Genomic DNA, 21,029 nt, shown 5'->3' with positions numbered 1-21,029 from the left:
ACACACACCAAGAAACATTAAAACAACACCCAAAGACCTGTATCACACACAGATACTATCTTCTCTTCCTCCACAACCACCAAATACCAGCCTCCGGAAACATATTCATAATCATATCACTCACCGCTCCATTAACACACTGAAAGACAATACACTGCTGCATGCTAGACCCCTTGATATCCACCCTTCTGAATCCTCTCTCCCACGAAAGGACAGAGTCCACCTGGCCAGACTGCAGTGCGGCTACCACCCAGCACTTCTTAGCTATCAGAAGAGGCTGGATGACCGCATTGTGAACAGCTGCCCAGGATGTAACACTTCACCTCACACCATACAACACATAATGGAAGACTGCATTATACACAATCATGCACGCAAACGACACAACATACACTCTATAAAGGATTTGTGGGAAAACCCAGTTTCGGCTGTGGCATTCCTTGGGGAGACGGGACTGCTCGGACAGACAGTCTAGGGAATGACAACAACAACAACTACAAAACAAATATAATCAGGAAGCAGACACTGACATCCTTATATACTCACTCGCTCCTCATGATGCCTATGTAGGCATCATATTCAAGGGGTTAAGAGTTGGGGGGGACGGGGACAGTCACACTACAATAAAGCAGCATCATTTCTCTGAGTAGAAATCTCCTCTAACATAGACAAAATGATGTGTGGCTCTGGTCCATAGGGGCACCCCATATAGTCACTGAAATATTGGCTGCATGCTACTATGCAAATTATACTGCACAAGAATATGCAGCCAATGCCCCAGATGGGGAATTGTGAAACGATAAGGGAATAAATCAAAGAGTAGTAGTATTTTTCTTCTTTTATTCACTGTTCACACATGAAACAACACAAACACAGGCTTGAAACTTGCTCTCGTTTCTCAGTTATATCTCTCCCTGAGTCAAATGAAAAATTTTGAAGTCCTAAATTTGTTAGGTAAAAAATTAACTAGCCAATCATGGGGATTCCATGATGCTGACCAGTTAAATGACATGTCTGGCAGTGGGTATGGTTGACATTGGTGTGTAACGTTTTAAAATAAATTTAAACTAAATGTTTATGGTGACCGACTGTTCTGAAATTTTAATAATTTTTTCAGGTTTAGTATTCTTAAAGACTGAACAACAAACTTTGCTACACTTTTTCAACAACTTTGGTCTGGTATTAATATGTAGACTCGTACACTTTTAATTCCAAAACAACCCTTATGATTATGATTGGAGCATGGTCTACTCAAACAGCACACAAATTCTTAAAACCCTTCTGGATTATGAAGTTCCCTTATGAACTACACTGGAAGAGCATACCAGCAGATCAAGTGGTCTATGATTAGGCTGGTTTAGAAAGACATAGAGGGAGGCTTTCAATACTTGGTTCACAAGGGAAAACATTTATGGGTTAGGTTACTCATTTTTCGAACATCTCCAATAATGACAGTTCTATCAACTTTTGGAAAAAAGTTGAGTTTAATCATTCTATATGTATAAATATATATATACTGATGTTCCTTTCCCCCTTGTAAAAGGGGTTGCTGTCACAGCATACACCTATAAAATGCACAATGAAAACCTGTTCAATAATTCCTTCCATCTATGTACCTTGGGGTCACCTTGTCCTCCATCAAAGGCAATGCAGTGAGGCACAGTTCTTCCACTGCAGGGCCTTGTGGCTCGAGCTGGTTATACTCGTTTCATCACCTAACAACCCCTCTCCTTCATTCAAAATTATCTATGAGGCATATGAGAACATCCCTTTACATTGTATCATTCCTTCATCTATTCAGCATTCAGTCTTACTAGTATGAACATGTGGCTAAAATTTAATCAAATCACTGAAAATATGAGTAGATACAACAAACTCCAGGAAAAAAAATATATAAAAACAATATAAAGAATAAATACTTCAAGGCAAGATTTGTTTGGAATGTGAGAACAGTATGACAAATTCAAACCATTTTTAGTCAATATTATGACAACAATTAACATTTTAATAGACTAGATCACATAATATACACATTACAATAAACTAGTGGGTTATGAAGGAGAGAGACAGAGAAGGGAAAAGAGAGAGAGAGGGAAGGAATTGGATGGATGGAAGAGATGTATAATATTCAGTCAACAATAACTAGGGCTTCTATCCCTCAGAACAAGACTGCTACCAAAGAATTGGGATCATAGAGGCGATAAAGGAGAATAGAAGAACTGAGAGACAGTAAATGAGAGAGAGAGAGTATCCTATTATATATATCACTCTTGCTCATGCACATTCTAACATCTCCATGTTCACTAACATCAAGCTTTTAAAGTTTCTCCTGATTTGTGTTTGCCTTACAATACAGTATGAAGTGCTTTTGCAGGTGAAGATATAAATAATCAACCCTGCTGTTGCAAGCTTTGAACTGAGGTCTACATAGTGTGAATCCTGGTTGCTACCATTTTGCCACACTACAAATTCTTCCACACTGACAGTACAAATTCTACCACACTGTATGTTCAATGTGGCAGAATGGTAGCAACTGGGATTCATGCTATGTAGACCTCAGTTCAAAGCTCACAACAGCTGGGTTCATTATTTGAATTACATTGCTGTTGTAGTCTTTCCATAGGTGAAGATATGTTGATGATGCAAATACAGTTTAAGAAATCTTGAAGAGTTGGAAAGTTGTGGAAATAAGTATAGAACATGTACATGCATTGCTAATAAAAGACTGATGTGGGAGCTTTGATTGTAGAGAAAAAGAGAAGAAAAAAAATTGCAGGTGTAGTGTGTGCATTCTTGTACTGTGTATTCCTTGAAAAATAGTAATTCCTCCTGTATCCAAACACGATTTATATGTGCAGTAATGCCCACCCAAGTTGGATTAATTAGGGGAAGACCATTCCAAGATATCTGAAAATCTGAGTTAGCAGATGGTATCAAGTCTAAAGTATCACCCAGCCACATTTCAGACACAAAATGGCATTGTGCAACTTTTGTTCCACATATATATAAAAAAGGCATTGTACACTGCACAATGAAATCTGCATCTACCCAAGTGTTCAGCTTCCCCATATATCTTGGAGAACAATCCAAGATATCAGGTGTCTATCTGATATATCCGACACATGAGGGCATGAAAGTGTGACTTATCTGATATCAGACATTTGGCTCTGACTTAGGTGAGGTTTAGTGTATTGTATACCACTTTTATTCCTTCAGAAATTAAATTTACCACTTGAGTGGTGGAATGGACTCTTGGAGGTGGGTGAGGTGAGAGATAGTTTTGAATTGTGTATTCAAATACTGTGTAGTCTAATTAGTTTGGATTTAGGAAGGATTACTACTAAACGCTACACTACACTTGTATGCTTGGATGGCCAGCTCATTCATCTCGTGTATCATCCATGAAAAACAAGGGACAAAACAGAAGAGTATTAAATGTTACGCTCAAATGGAGGGCTAAAATATAACACATTTGTATACATTCAAAGAGAAATCAGGCAGACGACCACTAACTTAAGAAGAAAGACAAAAACAAATGTTAAATCTATAAGCACCACAAAATAACAAAACCCAATACAGTACATCAAACCTATTGTTACACAGTTAAATAAGCTATTTCAACAAACAATGAGATCAATTTCTGAGCTCTTACAAAATACGTAAACATGTGAGTCAAAACACTTGGAATGTGACTAGGTCTTGGTCCAATTGTATAAAAATTGAAATCTTAAAATCTAAATATAAAAATCACTTAAGTGGGAAAGTAGCAAAGCACTATTAACTGTTGCCTCAAGCTTCACTAAATGGAAAACCCGCAGCCCCACGGTAGCTGACAAGGGTCCTCAGGCCCATCCACAGATCTCTTTAGGAGGAAACTTTGGACTCTTGTTTGTGTTGTATTAGTGTGGGTCTATTTCCATGTCATGTGCTGAGAGTGGTATGTGGGGAGCAGTCACCAGAAGGCCCATAGCCAGAACTCATGACTTCAGGGGCTGAATGTAATAAAAATGACTAATCTTGTACAGCACTTACGGAAACAGTAACACAGCAGTGTTGTGACACCACTGCTTAACCATCAGACACAAATTGGTTATGATCATCAGTAAAGGCCAACAGTGCATTGAACATCATGTACAGGTCATGCAGTACAAGCACATGCAGGTGGCACCAAGTTGCAAGATGATAAATTAAGTGCAGATGTTTGCAGCACAGAATATTCTCAAAACCCATTCGTTAGCATTGAACTGCAAACTAACTTGCAGTTTTATTCTGACAATCAATGTATATGAAAAATACAAATATATCAGTTTGAGGGGCTAGGCCCCTCCATAGCCCCCCTCTCCCTTTGGCTATGGGTCTGGTCACCAGTTGTCAGCTCTCCATGTGTGAAAAAGTGTAAGAAATATAGTTGAAGTTGTTAGAGACATTGTGCCCAGTCTGGAGACTGTGTCAGCCCCTCAGGGCTACACTCCTGATGTAGGTAATGAGGTTAATGGGATTTGAAAATTGGCAAGCTTCACTTTACATCTTACAGGACCACCACATGCAGGTACCTGTCAATGGTCCCAGAAACTAAAATCGTCTTCCTCCACAATGCCTACAGTAACCCGAGAAAGCCTCTACTCTGGAGGGAGCACTTGGTACTCTTGATCTCGGTTTTTGCCTCCTCGTTTGATAAATATTGTCATTCGAATCTGCCCATATACTAGAGTGGTTGACTTTTTCTGCTTGACCGTGTTTTGAGCGCCAGTCCTCAAGGGTCATCTTGCGCTGAGAGTGGATCAGGTTGTCAATTTCAGTATTTCTCCTTCTTGAAGCATCCAAAGCAGAATCATGCACCTGAAGACAGAATACTTTCTAAATACACATGTATCAGAAGAACCTTTCCCCCTTACAAGGGGTATGGCCAAATCAAAGCATATACCCACCCTTTCACAAACATTGCAATTCTTCTGACCCAGGCAGTGGGTAGGGGATAGGGATGGCCCTTCATCCACATGGAGCCAGGAGATTTTGAAATGGGAAACAAATGGGTGTTGGATGGATGCTGGATGGGTGCATGCATTAACTGGCTACTTCCAATATAACGGGAAAGAAGTCTTTTGGTATACAGATAAACATACTTCTATAAACTGTATTTCCCACACAAATACAATCCTATTTCAGAATTAATGTTTCTTATAAATACAGGATAGTTTTGGATACTTGGGTGTGAATGTGGCAGGAAAGGAGGTGGAGGTAGAATGTAGGTTGCGAGAAGTAAGTAAATGCCTTGGTGGATTAAAAAGTGTAATGAGAAATAGACATTTGGGAATGAATGCTAAGAGGAGATTGTGTGAAGGAGTGATTGTGCCAACAGCACTGTATGGGGGAAAAACATGGAACATAAGAGAAGAAGAGAGAAGGAGTTTGAATGTGCTTGAGATGAAATGTCTGTGAAGTATGATTGGGGTTACTAGACTGGATAGAGTGAGAAATGAGGAGGTGAGGAGGAGAACAGGGGTGGAAAGGGAGTTGGGAGATAGGGTGGATGAAAGAGTATTAGGATGGTTTGGACATATGGAAAGAATGAGTGAAGAAAGACTAGTAAAAGAGGTGTGGAAGGAGTGAATATGAGGGGATGACCTAGGATGTAAAGGGGCTTTGGGGAAGAGGGGAATGTCTGTCAAGGAAGGACAGGGGTGAGTGGAGAATGGTTGTATATGGATGATGTTGTGATGTATGAGGTGGAGTGGGTGGGGGATGGGGGGTGAGGGAGTATGTGTGAGAAAATTTGATGCAGCCCAAAGGGATTTCTCCCCATCTTCTCTTTTTCTGCATGAGGGGACGGAGAGGGGGGGTCGCCAATTTAATGAAGTGGCCTTGCTGTGGATGTGCTGTGTCTTGTGACACTGCTTCTGACCCAGGGCAGTGGACAGGATGCAGGGATGACCCATCATCCAGGAGGTGCCAAGAGAAGAGGGTGGAGTGTGATAGGGTTGGAATGGGTGGGAGTGGTTTTTATTCCTTTGTTTTTTGGCTACCTGCCTTACAAGGGAAAAAAAAAGCCTTTGGTATATGTATGTATACAGGAACACTTCCATATGTCAGATGTTACATATGATTTTTTTTTTCTTTCTTTCTGTGGATGTGCTGTGTCTTGCGACACTGCTTCTGACCCAGGGCAGTGGACAGGATGCAGGGATGACCCATCATCCAGGAGGTGCCAAGATGAGAGGGAGGGTGGAGGGGAGTGGAATATATAGGAAATGGAATGGGTGGGAGTGGTTTCTATGCCTTTTTCTTTTTGGCTACCCCCCATGTAGAGGGAAGAAGCCTTTGGTATATGTATATCTTTCTCAGAAGTGAAGTAATGCCCAAAAGGAGTACTGAAAGAGTTCTGGACATGAAAATGTTTGGGGGAGAGAAAATTGGAAGGGAAACTGTGAGTGAAGAACGAAGAGAAGGGGGACATTGAAGGGTTCAAAGCAAATTGAATGAGAACTGGAAAGAGGCAAAATATTAGACAAAAGTGAGAGAGGTAATGAATAGCAAAAGTGAAGAGGAATGGATGTAGTTCAAAAAGGAAGTACTTAAGTGTGCAAAGATAGAGTGTGGAATGTGAAGATGGATGGGAATTGAGGGAAAAGCAGTGAATAGTGAAATGAAGATGTGTAGTATAAAAGGTATACATATGAAGAATGGAGGGATTTCTCCCCGTTTTATCTTCTTTTTGCATGCGGGGACAGAGGGGGGTGGGGGTTACAGATTAAATGAAGCGGCCTTGCTGTGGAAGTGCTGTGTATTGTTGCATTGTTTGTATCCCAGGGCATTGGGCAAGATGTAAGAATGATCCATCATCCAGGAGGAGCCAAGAAAAAAAGGAGGGAGGGGTGGTCAGTGGGTGTGGAGTGGATGGAGTTGAAATGGGTGGAAGGGGAATTATGCCCTTTGACTTTGGCTACTTCCCTTGAAAGGGGAGAAAAAGCCTTTGTTATATGTATGTATGCATGAAGAACAGTTGCAAAGAAGAAACAAGGAATTTCATAGGTATAGGATAAGAGAGGGAGAAGGGGGGAAGCAGATCATAGGAATTTGATCATTCCTATGCATTATTTACTGTCTTCACTTTTGTTATTCCCAAAGCACTACCTGCAGCCAATTAAGAGACCCACAGCAGTCCAAAAGCTCAGTTTCTGGCTTGTTAGAGGTTTCCTCTAGCTCAAGCAGAATGCCAACTAAACAACCCACAGCCCTAGGCCTCACGGCCTGTTTTTTTGGCTTGCTAGGAGAATCACAACAAACTATGATAAAAGAGCAGATGCAAGATGGGGTTGGTGTCTAGTCTAGTAATAAAAGAATCCTGTGTGACTCTGGTCTGTAGGGGTGTCACTAAAATTCCTCAGGTAACTACTGCATAAAACTTGTACAGTTAGTACCTCATGTGGTGACCTACTGGTACAGAGAAAATCTATCTGTCCATATACCTATCTATCTATATGTAGCAGCATTGTTTCTGACCCAGGGGAATGGGCGACATGCATAGATGACCTGTCATCCAGGAGGAGCCAAGAAAAGGAGGAGGGCTGGTGATTGAGAATGAAATGGGTGGGAGCAGAATTATGCCTTTTGACTTTGGCTACTTCCCTTATAAGGGAGAAAAAACCCTTGGTATACGTATCTATATACCAAGGGCACCTTAACTTACATTCTCTGGAAAGAGGCAGAGTGCGGGGTGATCTAAAAGAGGTGTTCAAGTGGATCAAAGGTTTTAATAAGGGTGATGCAAACAAGGTCATCATATTAAAACAACAGGGCAGGACTCGCAGTAATGGTTATAAACTGGACAAATTTAGATTTAAGAAGGAAATAGGCAAAAATTGTTTTACTAATAGGGTGGTCGACAAAGGGTATAAACTTAGTAACCATGTAGTAAGCGCTGAAACTATCAGTTGTTTTAAGAAACGATTAGACAACTTTATGGATGGGGATGACAGGTGGTGATGGATATGGAGCTGCCTAGTATAGGCCTTATGGTCTCTTGCAGTCTCCTTCATTCTTATGTTCTAATAAGGGAAATAACACTCAAAAGGCATGCATCCACTCCCACCCATTCCATTCCCATCTACTACCCTTTCCTCCCTCTCATCTTAGCTCCTTGTGGATGAAGGGTCATCCTGGTCTACTGCCAGCCTGTGTCAGAAGCAATGCAGCACAACACAATATTTTCCATAGTGAAAATAATTATAATATACTTACTGCATCTTCATTCAAATATACATTGTAGGAACTTTTATCACCAAGCGTTCGGACATGTCCACCCTGGCCGTATGAAACAAAAGGGCGCTTTCCTTCCGACTCCAAATAATTGCGACGAGTAGTTCTTGTAAGGTTTGGCGTTAGAGGATACTTCTGAAATTTAGCAGATTGGGCCGATCTGGGTCTTGATCGACTACCCGAAGCCAAGTTTTGATCCTCTTTCTTTGCCACTGTAACACACAGAAAAAGATTTTAGATTTATCATTTCCCAGATAAAATTACTGATTGGGTTGATTTGTTTTAATGTTACAAATTTCCCCTATCAGATGGCTAGGACAAGGCCCTTTACAGAGGACTTTGTACATACATACATATACCATTGGTATTTTCTCCCTTACAAGGGAGGTAGCCAAAAACAGTGGCATAAAATCCACTTCCACACACTCCACACCCATTCACCCCCTTCCCTCCATCTTACCTTGGTTCCTCCTGGATAGTGGGTCATCCCTGCATTTTGTCCACAGCCCTAGGTCAGAAGCAATGTACCAAGACACAGGACATCCATAACAAAGCCACTTCATTTAAATGGCAACCCCCCTCTCTGTCCCCTCATGCAGAAAAAGAGAAGATGGGAAGAAATCCCTATGGGCTGCATCAAAATATCATTCATAAATACTCCCTCCCATCTCCAGCCCCACCCACTCCCATGCATCACAGCATCATCCATACACAACCTTTCTACACTCACCCCAATCATCTGTCTTTTCCCTTCTTCCCTCAACAGACATTCCCCTCTTTCCCAATGCCCCTTTTACCCCATCCATCCATCTCATCCTAGGTCACCCCCTCATGTTGACTCCTTCCATCCATCTCTGCCTTCCAAACCTCTTTAACTTATCTTTCTTCACTCATTCTTTCCATGTGTCCAAACCATCCCAATACTTTTTTGACAACTCTATCTCCTAACTCCCTCTCCACTCCTGCTCTCCTTCTCACATCCTCATTTCTCACTCTATCTAGCCTAGTAACCCCTACCAAACTTCTCAGGCATTTCATCTCAAACACATTTAAACTCTTCCTCTCTATGTTCCATGTTTCTGCCCCATATAGTGGTGTCTGCACAACCACTCCTTCATCCAATCTCCTCTTAGCATCCATTTCCAAATGTCTATTTCTCATTACACTTTTTAATCCACCAAGGCATTTACCGGTACTTGCTTCTCTCAATCTAAATTCTACCTCCACCCCAACTCCTCCTTTTCCCGCCACATTCACATCAAAGTATTTAAAGCTATACACTTCCTCCATTCTCTCTCCCTGATTACTCACTTCCAATTTGCTGCCACATTCTACCCTTGTACATCTCATCACCTTACTTTTACCTTCCACTTCCTTCTTTTGCACACCTTCCCAAACTGTCACTAGCTTCCATCCGTAACATATTCCACTCCCCTGCACCCTCTTCCCTCCCTCTTATCTTGGCACCTCCTGGATGACGGTACAAAAAAAATAAAAAAAATCTACATAGTTGATTCATTTTACATGGAACCATTTTTCAAATATTTACAGAAGAGAGAAGGAATTTGAATGTGTTTGAGATGAGGTGCCTGAGAAGTATGATGGGGGTTACTAGGCTAGATAGAGTGAGAAATGAGGAGGTGAGGAGGAGAACAGGGGTGGAAAAGGAGCTGGGAGATAGGGTTGATGAAAGGGTATTAGGATGGTTTGGACACATGGAAAGAATGAGTGAAGAAAGACTAGTAAAAGAGGTATGGAAGGCAGATGTGGAGGGAGTGAACATGAGGGGATGTCCTAGGATGAGGTGGATGGACGGGGTGAAGAGGGGAATGTCTGTTGAGGAAGGACGGGAGAGGACAGAAGACAGGGGTGAATGGAGAATGGTTGTATATGGATGATGTGATTGCATGAGGTGGAATGGGCGGGGGGATGGGGGGTGAGGTAGTATGTGTGAGCAAAATTTGACGCAGCCCGAAGGGATTTCTCCCCGTCTTCTCCTTTTCTGCAATGGGGGGACGGAGAGGGGGTCGCCGATTTAATGAAGCGGCCTTGCTGTGGATGTGCTGTGTCTTGCAACACTGCTTCTGACCCAGGGCAGTGGACAAGGTGCAGGGATGACCCATCATCCAGGAGGTGCTAAGATAAGAGGGAGGGTGGAGGGGTGTGGAGTGTATTCAGGGATGGAATGGGTGGAAATGATTTTATGCCTTTTCCTTTTTGGCTACCTCCCTTGTACATACATACATACATATACCTAGGCTTTTTCCCCCTTACTAGGGAGGTAGCCAAAAAGGAAAGGGCATAAAATCATTCCCACCCATTCCATCTCTGAAAACACTCCACACCCCTCCACCCTCCCTCCCATCTTAGCACCTCCTAGATGACGGGTCATCCCTGCACCCTGTCCACTGCCCTAGGTCAGAAGCAGTGTTGCAAGACACAGCACATCCACAGCAAGGCCACTTCATTAAATCGGCGACCCCCCCTCTCCGTCCCCCCATATAAAGGAGAGGATGGGGAGAAATCCCTTTGGGCTGCGTCAAAATTTTGCTCAAACACACTACCTCACCCCCCATCCACTCCACCTCATGCATCACAACATCTTCCATATACAACCATTCTCCATTCACCCCTGTCTTCTGTCCTCTCCCATCCTTCCTCAAAAGACATTCCCCTCTTCCCCAAAGCCCCCTTCACCCCAACTATCCATCTCATCCAAGGACGTCCCCTTATGTTCACTCCCTCCACATCTGCCTTCCACACCTCCTTTACTAGTCTTTCTTCACTCATTCTTTCCATGTGTCCAAACCTTCCCAATACTCTTTCATCAACCCTATCTCCCAACTCCCTTTCCACCCCTGTTCTCCTCCTCACCTCCTCATTTCTCACTCTATCTAGCCTAGTAACCCCCATCATACTTCTCAGACACTTCATCTCAAACACATTTAAGCTCCTTCTCTCTTCCTCTCTTATGTTCCATGTTTCTGCTCCTTACAATACTGTTGGCACAATCACTCCTTCATACAGTCTCCTCTTAGCATCCATTCCCAAATTTCTATTCCTCATTACACTTTTTAATCCACCAAAGCATTTACTTGCTTCTCTCAATCTACATTCTACCTCCACCTTTTCCTGCCACATTTGCACCCAAGTATCTAAAACTATTCACTTCCTTCAGTTACATACATACATATACCAAGGCTTTTTCCCCCTTACAAGGGAGGTAGCCAAAAAGGAAAAGGCATAAAAACACTCCCACCCATTTCATCCCTAAATACACTCCACACCCCTCCCACCCTTCCTCTCATCTGAGCACCTCCTGGATGACGGGTCATCCCTGCACCCTGCCCACCGCCCTGGGTCAGAAGCAGTGTCGCAAGACACAGTACATCCACAGCAAGGCCGCTTCATTTAATCGGCGACCCCCCCTCTCCGTCCCCCTTTGCATATAAGGCGAGGACGGGGAGAAATCCCTTCGGGCTGCGTCAAAATTTACTCACACATACTACCCCACCCCCCGCCCATTCCTCCTCATGCAGTCACAACATCATCCATATACAACCATTCTCCACTCACCTCTGTCTTCCGTCCTCTCCCTTCCTTCCTCAACAGACATTCCCCTCTTCCCCAAAGCCCCCTTCACCCCATCCATCCACCTCATCCTAGGATGTCCCCTCATGTTCACTCCCTCCACATCTGCCTTCCATACCTCTTTTACTAGTCTTTCTTCACTCATTCTTTCCATGTGTCCAAACCATCCTAATATTCTTTCATCAACCCTATCTCCCAAATCCTTTTTCACCCCTGTTCTCCTCCTCACCTCCTCATTTCTCACTCTATCCAGCCTAGTAACCCCCACCATACTTCTCAGACACCACATCTCAAACACATTCAAACTCCTTCTCTCTTCTTCCCTTATGTTCCACGTTTCTGCCCCATACAGTGCTGTTGGCACAATCACTCCTTCATACAGTCTCCTCTTTGCATCCATTCCCAAATGTCTATTCCTCATTACACTCTTTAAACCACCAAGGCATTTACTCGCTTCTCTCAATCTACATTCTACCTCCACCTTCACTCCACCTTTTCATGCTACACTTGCATCCAAGTATCTAAAACTATCCACTTCCTCCAGTCGTTCTCCCTTAATGTTCACTTCCAGTCTACTGCCACTTTCACCCCTTGTACATCTCATCACCTTACTTTTACCCACATTTATCTTTAGCTTTCTTCTATCACATACTCTCCCAAACTCTGCCACCAGCTTCCTCAATCCCTCCTCTGACCCTGCCACAAGCGCAGTGTCGTCCGCAAACAACAGCTGGCTCACCTCCCACTTTTCTCCATTTTCTTTAACCATCTCCAATCCCTGACTCACTACCCTAGCATTCACCTCTCGCACCACCCCATCCATGTATAAGTTGAACAGCCAGGGCGACATAACGCATCCTTGACGAAGTCCCACCTTTACTTCAAACCACTCACTCTCTCCATTTCTAATCCTAACACATGCTCTACTACTCTCATAAAAACTCTTGACAGCTCCCAAAAGCTTTCCTCCTATCCCATAAATCTGCATAACCTCCCACAGTGCCTTTCTGTCTACCCTATCATAAGCCTTTTCCAGATCCATAAAAGCCCAAAAAACATCCTTCCCCTTTCCTATAGCTTTCTCACATATCTGTCTTACCACAAAGATCTGATCTACACAACCTCTACCTGTCCTAAATCCACACTGTTCCTCACCAATTACTCCTTCAGTTGCTCTCCTTTAATGCTTTCTTCCAGATTACTGCCACTTTCACCCCTTGTACATCTCATCACCTTACTTTTACCCACATTTATCTTCAGCTTTCTTCTATCACATACTCTCCCAAACTCTGCCACCAACTTCCTCAATCCCTCCTCCGATCCTGCCACAAGCGCAGTGTCGTCCGCAAACAACAGCTGGCTCACCTCCCACTTTTCTCCATTTTCTTTAACCATCTCCAATCCCTGACCCACTACCCTTGCATTTACCTCTCGCACTACCCCACCCATGTATAAGTTGAACAGCCAGGGTGACATAACGCATCCTTGACGAAGTCCCACCTTTACCTCAAACCACTCACTCTCTCCATTTCTAATCCTGACACAAGCTCTACTACTCTCATAAAAACTCTTGACAGCTCCGAGAAGCTTTCCTCCTATCCCGTATATCCGCATAACCTCCCACAGTGCCTTTCTGTCTACCCTGTCGTAAGCCTTTTCCAGATCCATAAAGGCCCAAAAAACATCCTTCCCCGTTCCTATAGCTTTCTCACATATCTGTCTTACCACAAAAATCTGATCTACACAACCTCTACCTGTCCTAAATCCACACTGTTCCTCACCAATTGCTCCCTCTGTTCCTCTCCTAATCCTCTCAATCAAGATCCTCCCATAAGCCTTCCCAACTACACTTAACAAGCTAATCCCTCTGAAACTACTACATTCACACTTGTCCCCCTTTCCCTTGTAAAGTGGAACTATACAAGCACTCCTCCAGTCCTCCGGCACTCTACCTTCTCTCCAGCAAACATTAAATAACCTCACCAACCAGTCCACCATCACTGTACCTCCTTTTCTAAGACATTCTGCATGGCATCCATCCAGACCAGGTGCCTTACCTGCTTTCATCATCTTAACTGCAGCCTTCACTTCATCCTTCCTTATTTCTCCTCCATTTTCCTCACTCATCACTCTCATTTTCTTAGCATTTCCCACTGCAGCTATCTTTCCTTCCCTATCCTCCTTCACATTTAGCAACTCCCTAAAATATTCTGCCCATCTTCCCCTTACTGCCTTCTCCTCCATTATCATCTCTCCATCTGCACCTTTTACCTTTTCTTCTCTACTTGATTCGCCTCCTCTTCCCCTCTTAATTTCTTTCCAAAACATCTTTTTATTACTTTCAAAAATTTCTGTCATACTCTTACCCCATTTTACATCTGCTCTCCTCTTTGCCTCCTTTACCTTTTTCTTTACTTCTCTTTTCTTTTCTTTGTACGTCTCATATGACTCCCTCGTCCTATTTTGTAACCAATCTGTGTAAGCTCGCTTCTTCTCTTCTACAACCTTCTTCATTTCCTCATCCCACCATTCACTACCCTTCCTTCTATTTCCTCCTGTCCTTCTTGTTCCACACACCATCTTTGCACACTTTGTGACTCCCTCCTTGAACCATCCCCATTCCTCCTCCACACCTACCTCTACTCTATCCTTCACTCCCTCCCACTCCTCCTTCAGCTTCTTCTTGTACTCCTTCTCCTTTTCCTCTTCATTTAAAGAGTTCACTCTAAGCACCTCCCCCCCCCTTGTAAGGGGGAAAAAGCCTTGGTATATGTATGTATCCAACATAATACACACTTGCTTGGGAAGCATTCCAAATTATATGATAATCACATTCTTCACAGTATCATACATTATGCAATATTAATCCGAATTTGAAACAGAAAGCATTGTAATACCTGGTAGTAGATCATATTCCCCGTAGATTTTATTCTTCTTCATAACACCTCTTCCCTGACTTCTGCCACTCAGAATCTCCACTTTCTTGGTGTGTTTGACTGCTTCCTTTGTCTCTCCATTATATTTTGTATCTTTGATTACTTCTGTTGAATCCTTCTCTTCATTCATGCTTACCTGTCTAAACATGATTGTTATATTAAAAGGGGCTCTTATGAGATTATATTTGCTGTAAAAACACACACACCTAAAGACCTTTTCCACCTTATAAAGTGGGTGGCCAAGTAAAAAATCTACACCCATTTGCTGCCCCTGCCATCTTAGCTGTTCTTGGAGCTGGATGGCCAAGTAGACATTGGAAAATAGTGGAGGGGCAACCTCATTTCTCAATACTGGGTCAGTACCAACACAGAGTAGGCCTGGCTACAGATCCAAACTGCCCTTGATGCAACTATCACACAGAAGACACAGAACACCTCATACTACAATGTCCCACATTAACAATCCTTAGACAAAAACACAATATATCTTCCCTGAGTGACTTGTGGTCCTGCTCAGAAGCTGTTACCAGTTACCTGAAGACTGCAGGTCTTCTGCAAAAGAAACCAGGAACAACGGATTGATGGATTCCTATCCCTCCCCCCACCAGAAGATCATGAGAAAGAAAGAGAGAATAAAAGAGGTGTTCCAAGAGTACTACAGGAAAGATTTAAGAAGAAAAGATGAAACAATAGATAGTAAAAGTTAACAAGTAATGCAGCATTCCTCTATGACTAGAAATGTGTCTCCAAATATAAAAGAATACTGCATGACTACATACAACTATGCTGACAATACCCCAGTATGGGTTAAACGGTGAATGAATGATAAAAAAACATGCATAAAAAACAGTTCAACATATCAATAACTAGTACCTATCAATGTGATAAGGTTAATCATCCCTGCAAAGACATACTTGCCAAGGCTTCTTGGAGTTTCTTCTGGTGTAAACTCGAGCCGAGGGACATTAGCGGGCAGAGCAGATTTGTCAGATGCTGTTAGTGAGAGTTGTGATCCACTTCTGCCAAACAAAATGGTATGTACATTCATATACAAGAAGCCCTTTTTTCCCTTATAAGGGGGAAGATGAAACTGGAAGACTTAGAGCTACATGTTCACAACAAAGCAAAAATAACAAGGAACTAAATATCCATGTTCTAAAAATTTTACAATGATCACCTGACGGCGATCATACTAATACAAACAAAAGAACTAGTCAGACTACTTGCTTCTGAACAGCTGTTGAGACAGATGTCTTCCCATCAGTATCTCCATTTTCAAACTGATCATCTGAATCCTCGTCACACTCGCATTCACTGCTTTCTTCCTCCTCAAGGCCATGATGTGAAAACTCTTCTTGTCGTTTCCTCCTCCTGTATCAGATATGTAAATAAATTAATAATAATAACTGTTGCCACGAGTTTTCTATCTATTCATATAACAAGGGCTTTTTCCCCCTTATATGGGAGGTAGTCAAGTCAAGGGGCACACACCCACTCCCATCTAATATTCGTTCCCTTTCCATCTTATCTCCTCGTGGATGAGGGGTCATCCCTGTCTCCCGCCCACTGCCTGGGTCAGAAGCAATGTAGCAAGACACAGTGCATCCACAGCAAGGCTGCTTTATTTAATTGGCAACCCCCCTCTCCATCCCCTCATGTGGAAAACAAAAGTTGTGGAGAAATCCCTTTGGGCTGTGCCAAAGTATCATCCACACATAACCCGAGGTTTGGGCCTTGAGTTTTAATGACTGGAAATCCACAGCCCCACAGCAATCAGCAATGGTTTTGAGGCCCTACAACAGTTCTCTCTGGAAAGAAACTATGTAGTGCTTGTGTTACAAGCTAACAGGAGGAAGAGGAGAGGAACAGCTGCAGGTCGTTAGCTCACCTTACTTGAAAAAAGTACTTTAGAAATATATACACATAACCCACAATTTAATGGATTATAGGGGGGCACATCAGTCCAATATAATAAATTCAACATATTTACTGTAATATATCAGACTTACCCTTCACTCACAATAAGCTTAAATAAAAGGGAAACACATGGGTGATGGATGGGAGTGGGAGGGCTAGGGGTGGGTGCATACTTTGGCCGGCTACCTCCCCTATAAGGGGGAAGAAGCTTTTTGGTATATAGTTAAGCTAGAACAAGGACTGTGATGATGAGGTTTTGATATGACATAATTGTATGATAGGGATTTTAGAAATTTATTCCGAGTCACTGGATTTAGTCTGTTGCTTCCAAGATCTGTTAAATGGAGGTATGTTAAAATGAGGGCTGACTGTATATACAGACTTCAATCACATAATAAATTGGATGGCTGAGTCAAATCATATTTTTTTTATCCTGATTTTACAGCAAACGTGAGGAAAATATGAAGGGAAGGGATCCCTTACACCCTTGTTCTCCCCTATTTTGTTGTCTTTTATAACACATGAAAAATGGTGGTTGAACATGTTTGATCTGTTTGTGATGTGGGTGTGTCCTATGATTTGGCATCTTTTAATGACTGGAAATTAATTTCACTTAAGAATGTTGATCAATTTGAACTTCTGCCATCCCTCCTTAACCATCTCCGACTGCCTTTTCAGCATGATACTATTACAAAGGATTACAAAGGAGGAGCATGTCGACAGGAGACCTTTTGTTTCATAATTAGGTTGGATGTGAAAAAAATTATAATGATAAATAAATAAACAAAAATAATGATATAAATAATAATAACTAAAATAAATAAATAAATATATAGGTAAAGTTAATAAACAAACAGGTAAATAGTAAATAATAATAAATGGATAGATAAATAATAATTAATAATCAAATGCATAATAAACAAAAAGACAAATAATAACAAACAAAAAACAAATTATATATAATAAATGGCAGGCATTACAGCATATTGCTTAAGTGTTTATCTAAATGAATCTTAAAGCTTTGAACTGAACTAATTACAGTGCCTCTGCAGGAAGTTTATTCCATTCATGTACTACATGGGTGATGGAGTTGTTTCTACCCACTTCCAAATTAAATATATTTCCTGACAGTTTGAGACCAACATTTCTCTTCTTATTCTCATTTAGAAATGCTGCTTATCAGGAAATTACTTTCAATACAAAACTGTTGTAAATAAATAATAGTTCCATACTTTTGGCAAAATATGAAGCATGTGACAAAATGCAGAGTCAAGGCACCCATAGGTGTTGTAAAAGAAAGATCACACCTACCAGGACATCAGGAAGAACTCACCAAAAATATGGTAGTTTTTGGGATGCTTGATGTCCTTCAACATAGTTTCACAAATTTGTGGTTCTGTAGTAATCTACAGTAATTGTAACTTCATGCCTTGCATGTGTAAACCTTGTTGATAGGTTTTGGCGTTAATACTATGGCCAGTCTGGGGACACACCACTCCCACATCTCCCCCCAAGCTTCATGTATTGTAACTGCTCTGCAATTGAATTTGTTGCTGCTCCTCATGAGGTTGGGTTATGTGGGATTGGAGGCTCCTCTGGGACATCATCCAGGAATTTGTCTCACTTCCTCTTGAAAGCCTCAATGCTGACTCCTGTTAGGTCACTTATCTCTCTTGAGTGATGGCTGAAGAGTGGGGCTGGTACAGGTGAAGCTTTCCATCTGGATTGTCTTCAATAACTGGGAGCAGCTGCTTATGGACCTTCTTTCACATGTCCTACCAAACCTGGAGTGGTATTTCCATATGATACCAGTCTTCATTTTGTGATGGGTTTGATGCCCTGGGACTTTCCAAACACAAATCATTATATTGTGCTCTCTGCAGTGAAGATAAGAGAGCTTAAGGATTTTCAGCCTCTCTCAGTAATTCAGGGAGTCCCTCACTAACCTCCTCATAAACACCCTCTGGACCTGTTCAAGCTTTTGTATCTCCTTGACTTTATGTGGAGACCATAGCTGGTATATACTACCAGGGTCTCCCACAGAGGTAGCGAGTGCTCGGGATTCCTGGTCTTAATTAAGGTCCAGAGGATCCACCTGCTCATTTTACAAGGGGCACTAGTGATGCAGTGGACAGGATGCAGGGATGACCTGTCATCTAGGAGGTGCCAAGATAAGAGGGAGGGGAGTGGAATATATGGGAAATGGAATGAGTGGGAGTGGTTTCTATGCCTTTTTCTTTTTGGCTCCCCCCCCCCCCAAAAAAAAAGTGTAGGGGGAAAAAGCCTTTGGCATATGTATGTATATATATGTACTAGTGATGTCGGTTATGTGTGCTTTGAAGCCACAATCATTACTCATCCACAGCCCCATGTCTCTCAGTGTTTCCTTTCTTATTTCCGCTGCATCCATTGTGTACCAGTACTCTTTTAGTTTTTTATTTGACCCATATTTTATTAGTTCAAATTTTTTGTTGAACATCATATTGATCTCATTTGACCACTTTTATACAGCCTCCAGATCTTTCTGTAATCTTTCAAAATTCTTTCTGGTTGTAATTTTTCGAGAGATCCTCGTATCATCCTCGATGAGGACACATGACCAGGAAGAGCAATGGGCCAAGCACTGAGCCCTGTGGCACTCCACTAATTACCACTGAACTTTTTGACTGGGCCCTATCCACTATTACTTTCTGCTTTATATCACTTAGGAATTTGTGGAACCATAGTCCCTACACTTTGTGTAGCAGCACTCTGTGATCTACTTTACCGCTTGGCCCATCAGCTGCGTATGACATCATCTTTGTTTTGATAGATCCGGAGGTCGGAAAAATGAAAGTATGATGAATTTGTCTACTTTAACCTAACCTTACCGTGCTAGGCTGACTTGGTCAAATAGATCTACTTGACCCATCTATGGGCCAAGTTGACCCTGCACCATCTTATTAAATAATTTAGTAAAGTCTAGGTAGACCACATCAATGTTTCTGCCACTGCTTGCATTGTCTATAATGTTGTCATGGTGGTTTAGGAGTTGGAAAAGGCATGATCGTCCTTTCTGAAACCCACATTCCATTGTCTTGGATTGGACTGTCCTGCCCTCTCTATAAAGTTCATTAGGTTCTTCCTATCTACTCTCTCAAACACTCTTGTGAGGTGAGACGAATGGGTCCGTAGTTAGCTGGAAGAACTTGTGAACCACCTTTCAAGATGGGGTGATTCATCTTTCTTTCACTTTTGTTGGTATGACACCCTAGTCCAGTGATCCCATTGGCAACAATTCTACGTGAAATTGATCAAACCTTATTCTGACAAATACAGTTCACAAAAGAAAAAAACAGTTGTCAAGTCACGACTGGGAGAGAACGTTACCTACGCCAGCCTGAGAGAATTTATAATTCATGAATGGTGAAAACTTATCTGCCTGACATCACTGCAGTGAAAATGCCATACACCTAATTATCTGCATGTCTAAGTAAAATCATGTATGTCCATAACTTTTCAAATATTTACTTGAGGAATAAATGTAACTAATAAATGAAATGCATCCAGTGTTCGTACATTTCAAATCGAGAATAGGAAGATTACTTCACAATAGTGAATGGGTGTTGGGTCTTGACTCTTGGGACGTTCTTACATTTGTGCCTGTAATTTGTAAATGACAGGTTATATCGGCCTAAGCCTAAAAAAGTAACATTTCGAAGTTCAATACTAAAAATTTCAAAATAAGATTTACACAACAAATACACATTAATTCTTAAAGAATTTATAACATAAATCAACGTACCTGAACGAGCTATTTTCTTCCCATACCGTTTTTCTGTATGCTGGATTAAACTTTTTGTATGTAATTCTGTACGTGGACTTGCGATGCACCATGGTTTTAGTGATGGAACAATATAATTAACTGTAAGTCTGGAAGATTTGTATATTCTGGCAGTTTTGTAGCTCAACTGTCACATTCTCATTCGAACGTGCACAGGAATGTTTACTGTCAACAAAAGTCGATCCGTTCGACAGTTGAGCGTATAGCAGACTACGATAAAAAAAAATCTTGAATTGCACTTAAAATCAAACTATTTTCCTAAAGTGCAATAAAACTGGCAGAAACTGTCTTTTATTTTTATTTTTTATATAATTCATACGATAGCTATCAAGAAAAATAATATAATGCTTCCTTCTTGATTATTCTCAGGCATAGATTATTTAGTAGATTATCATTATGGAAACGTGGAATACTAATATTTCTATATCAGTGCAGCACTTCGTACAGAGAAGTATGAAGGGAATATTATGATAGTTATGCAGAAGAAGAAGAAGAGGAAGATACGG

The 21,029-nt window shown here is 41.7% G+C and overlaps 1 protein-coding gene across 1 annotated transcript; it reads right to left on the bottom strand.

Moving 5' to 3' along the window:
- Positions 1-740: 740 nt before the first annotated feature.
- On the bottom strand, positions 741-20,717 carry LOC143041810 (uncharacterized). The gene is made up of 6 exons (XM_076213883.1): positions 20,485-20,717; positions 16,011-16,154; positions 15,698-15,802; positions 14,745-14,923; positions 8,239-8,468; positions 741-4,839 (listed from the first exon to the last, which is right to left on the bottom strand). The coding sequence occupies exons 1-6, from the start codon at positions 20,574-20,576 to the stop codon at positions 4,573-4,575; spliced, it is 1,017 nt and encodes a 338-aa protein (XP_076069998.1). The 5' UTR covers positions 20,577-20,717; the 3' UTR covers positions 741-4,572.
- Positions 20,718-21,029: the final 312 nt, after the last annotated feature.

The sequence above is a fragment of the Oratosquilla oratoria genome, chromosome 32 (genome assembly GCF_046742065.1).
Source record: "Oratosquilla oratoria isolate Oo_2021 chromosome 32, ASM4674206v1, whole genome shotgun sequence".
NCBI lineage: Eukaryota > Metazoa > Arthropoda > Malacostraca > Stomatopoda > Squillidae > Oratosquilla > Oratosquilla oratoria.
Note: the sequence above shows the minus strand (reverse complement) of the source record. Positions and strands in the feature narration are given on the sequence as shown.

Coding starts and splice junctions, on each gene's coding strand:
- LOC143041810 (XM_076213883.1), bottom strand. CDS start 20,576: ATGGTGCATCGCAAGTCCACGTACAGAATTACATACAAAAAGTTTAAT. Junction 14,924..15,697: donor ACTCCAAGAAGCCTTGGCAA/GTATGTCTTTGC, acceptor AATCATGTTTAG/ACAGGTAAGCATGAATGAAG. Junction 4,840..8,238: donor TATATTTGAATGAAGATGCA/GTAAGTATATTA, acceptor TTCTGTCTTCAG/GTGCATGATTCTGCTTTGGA.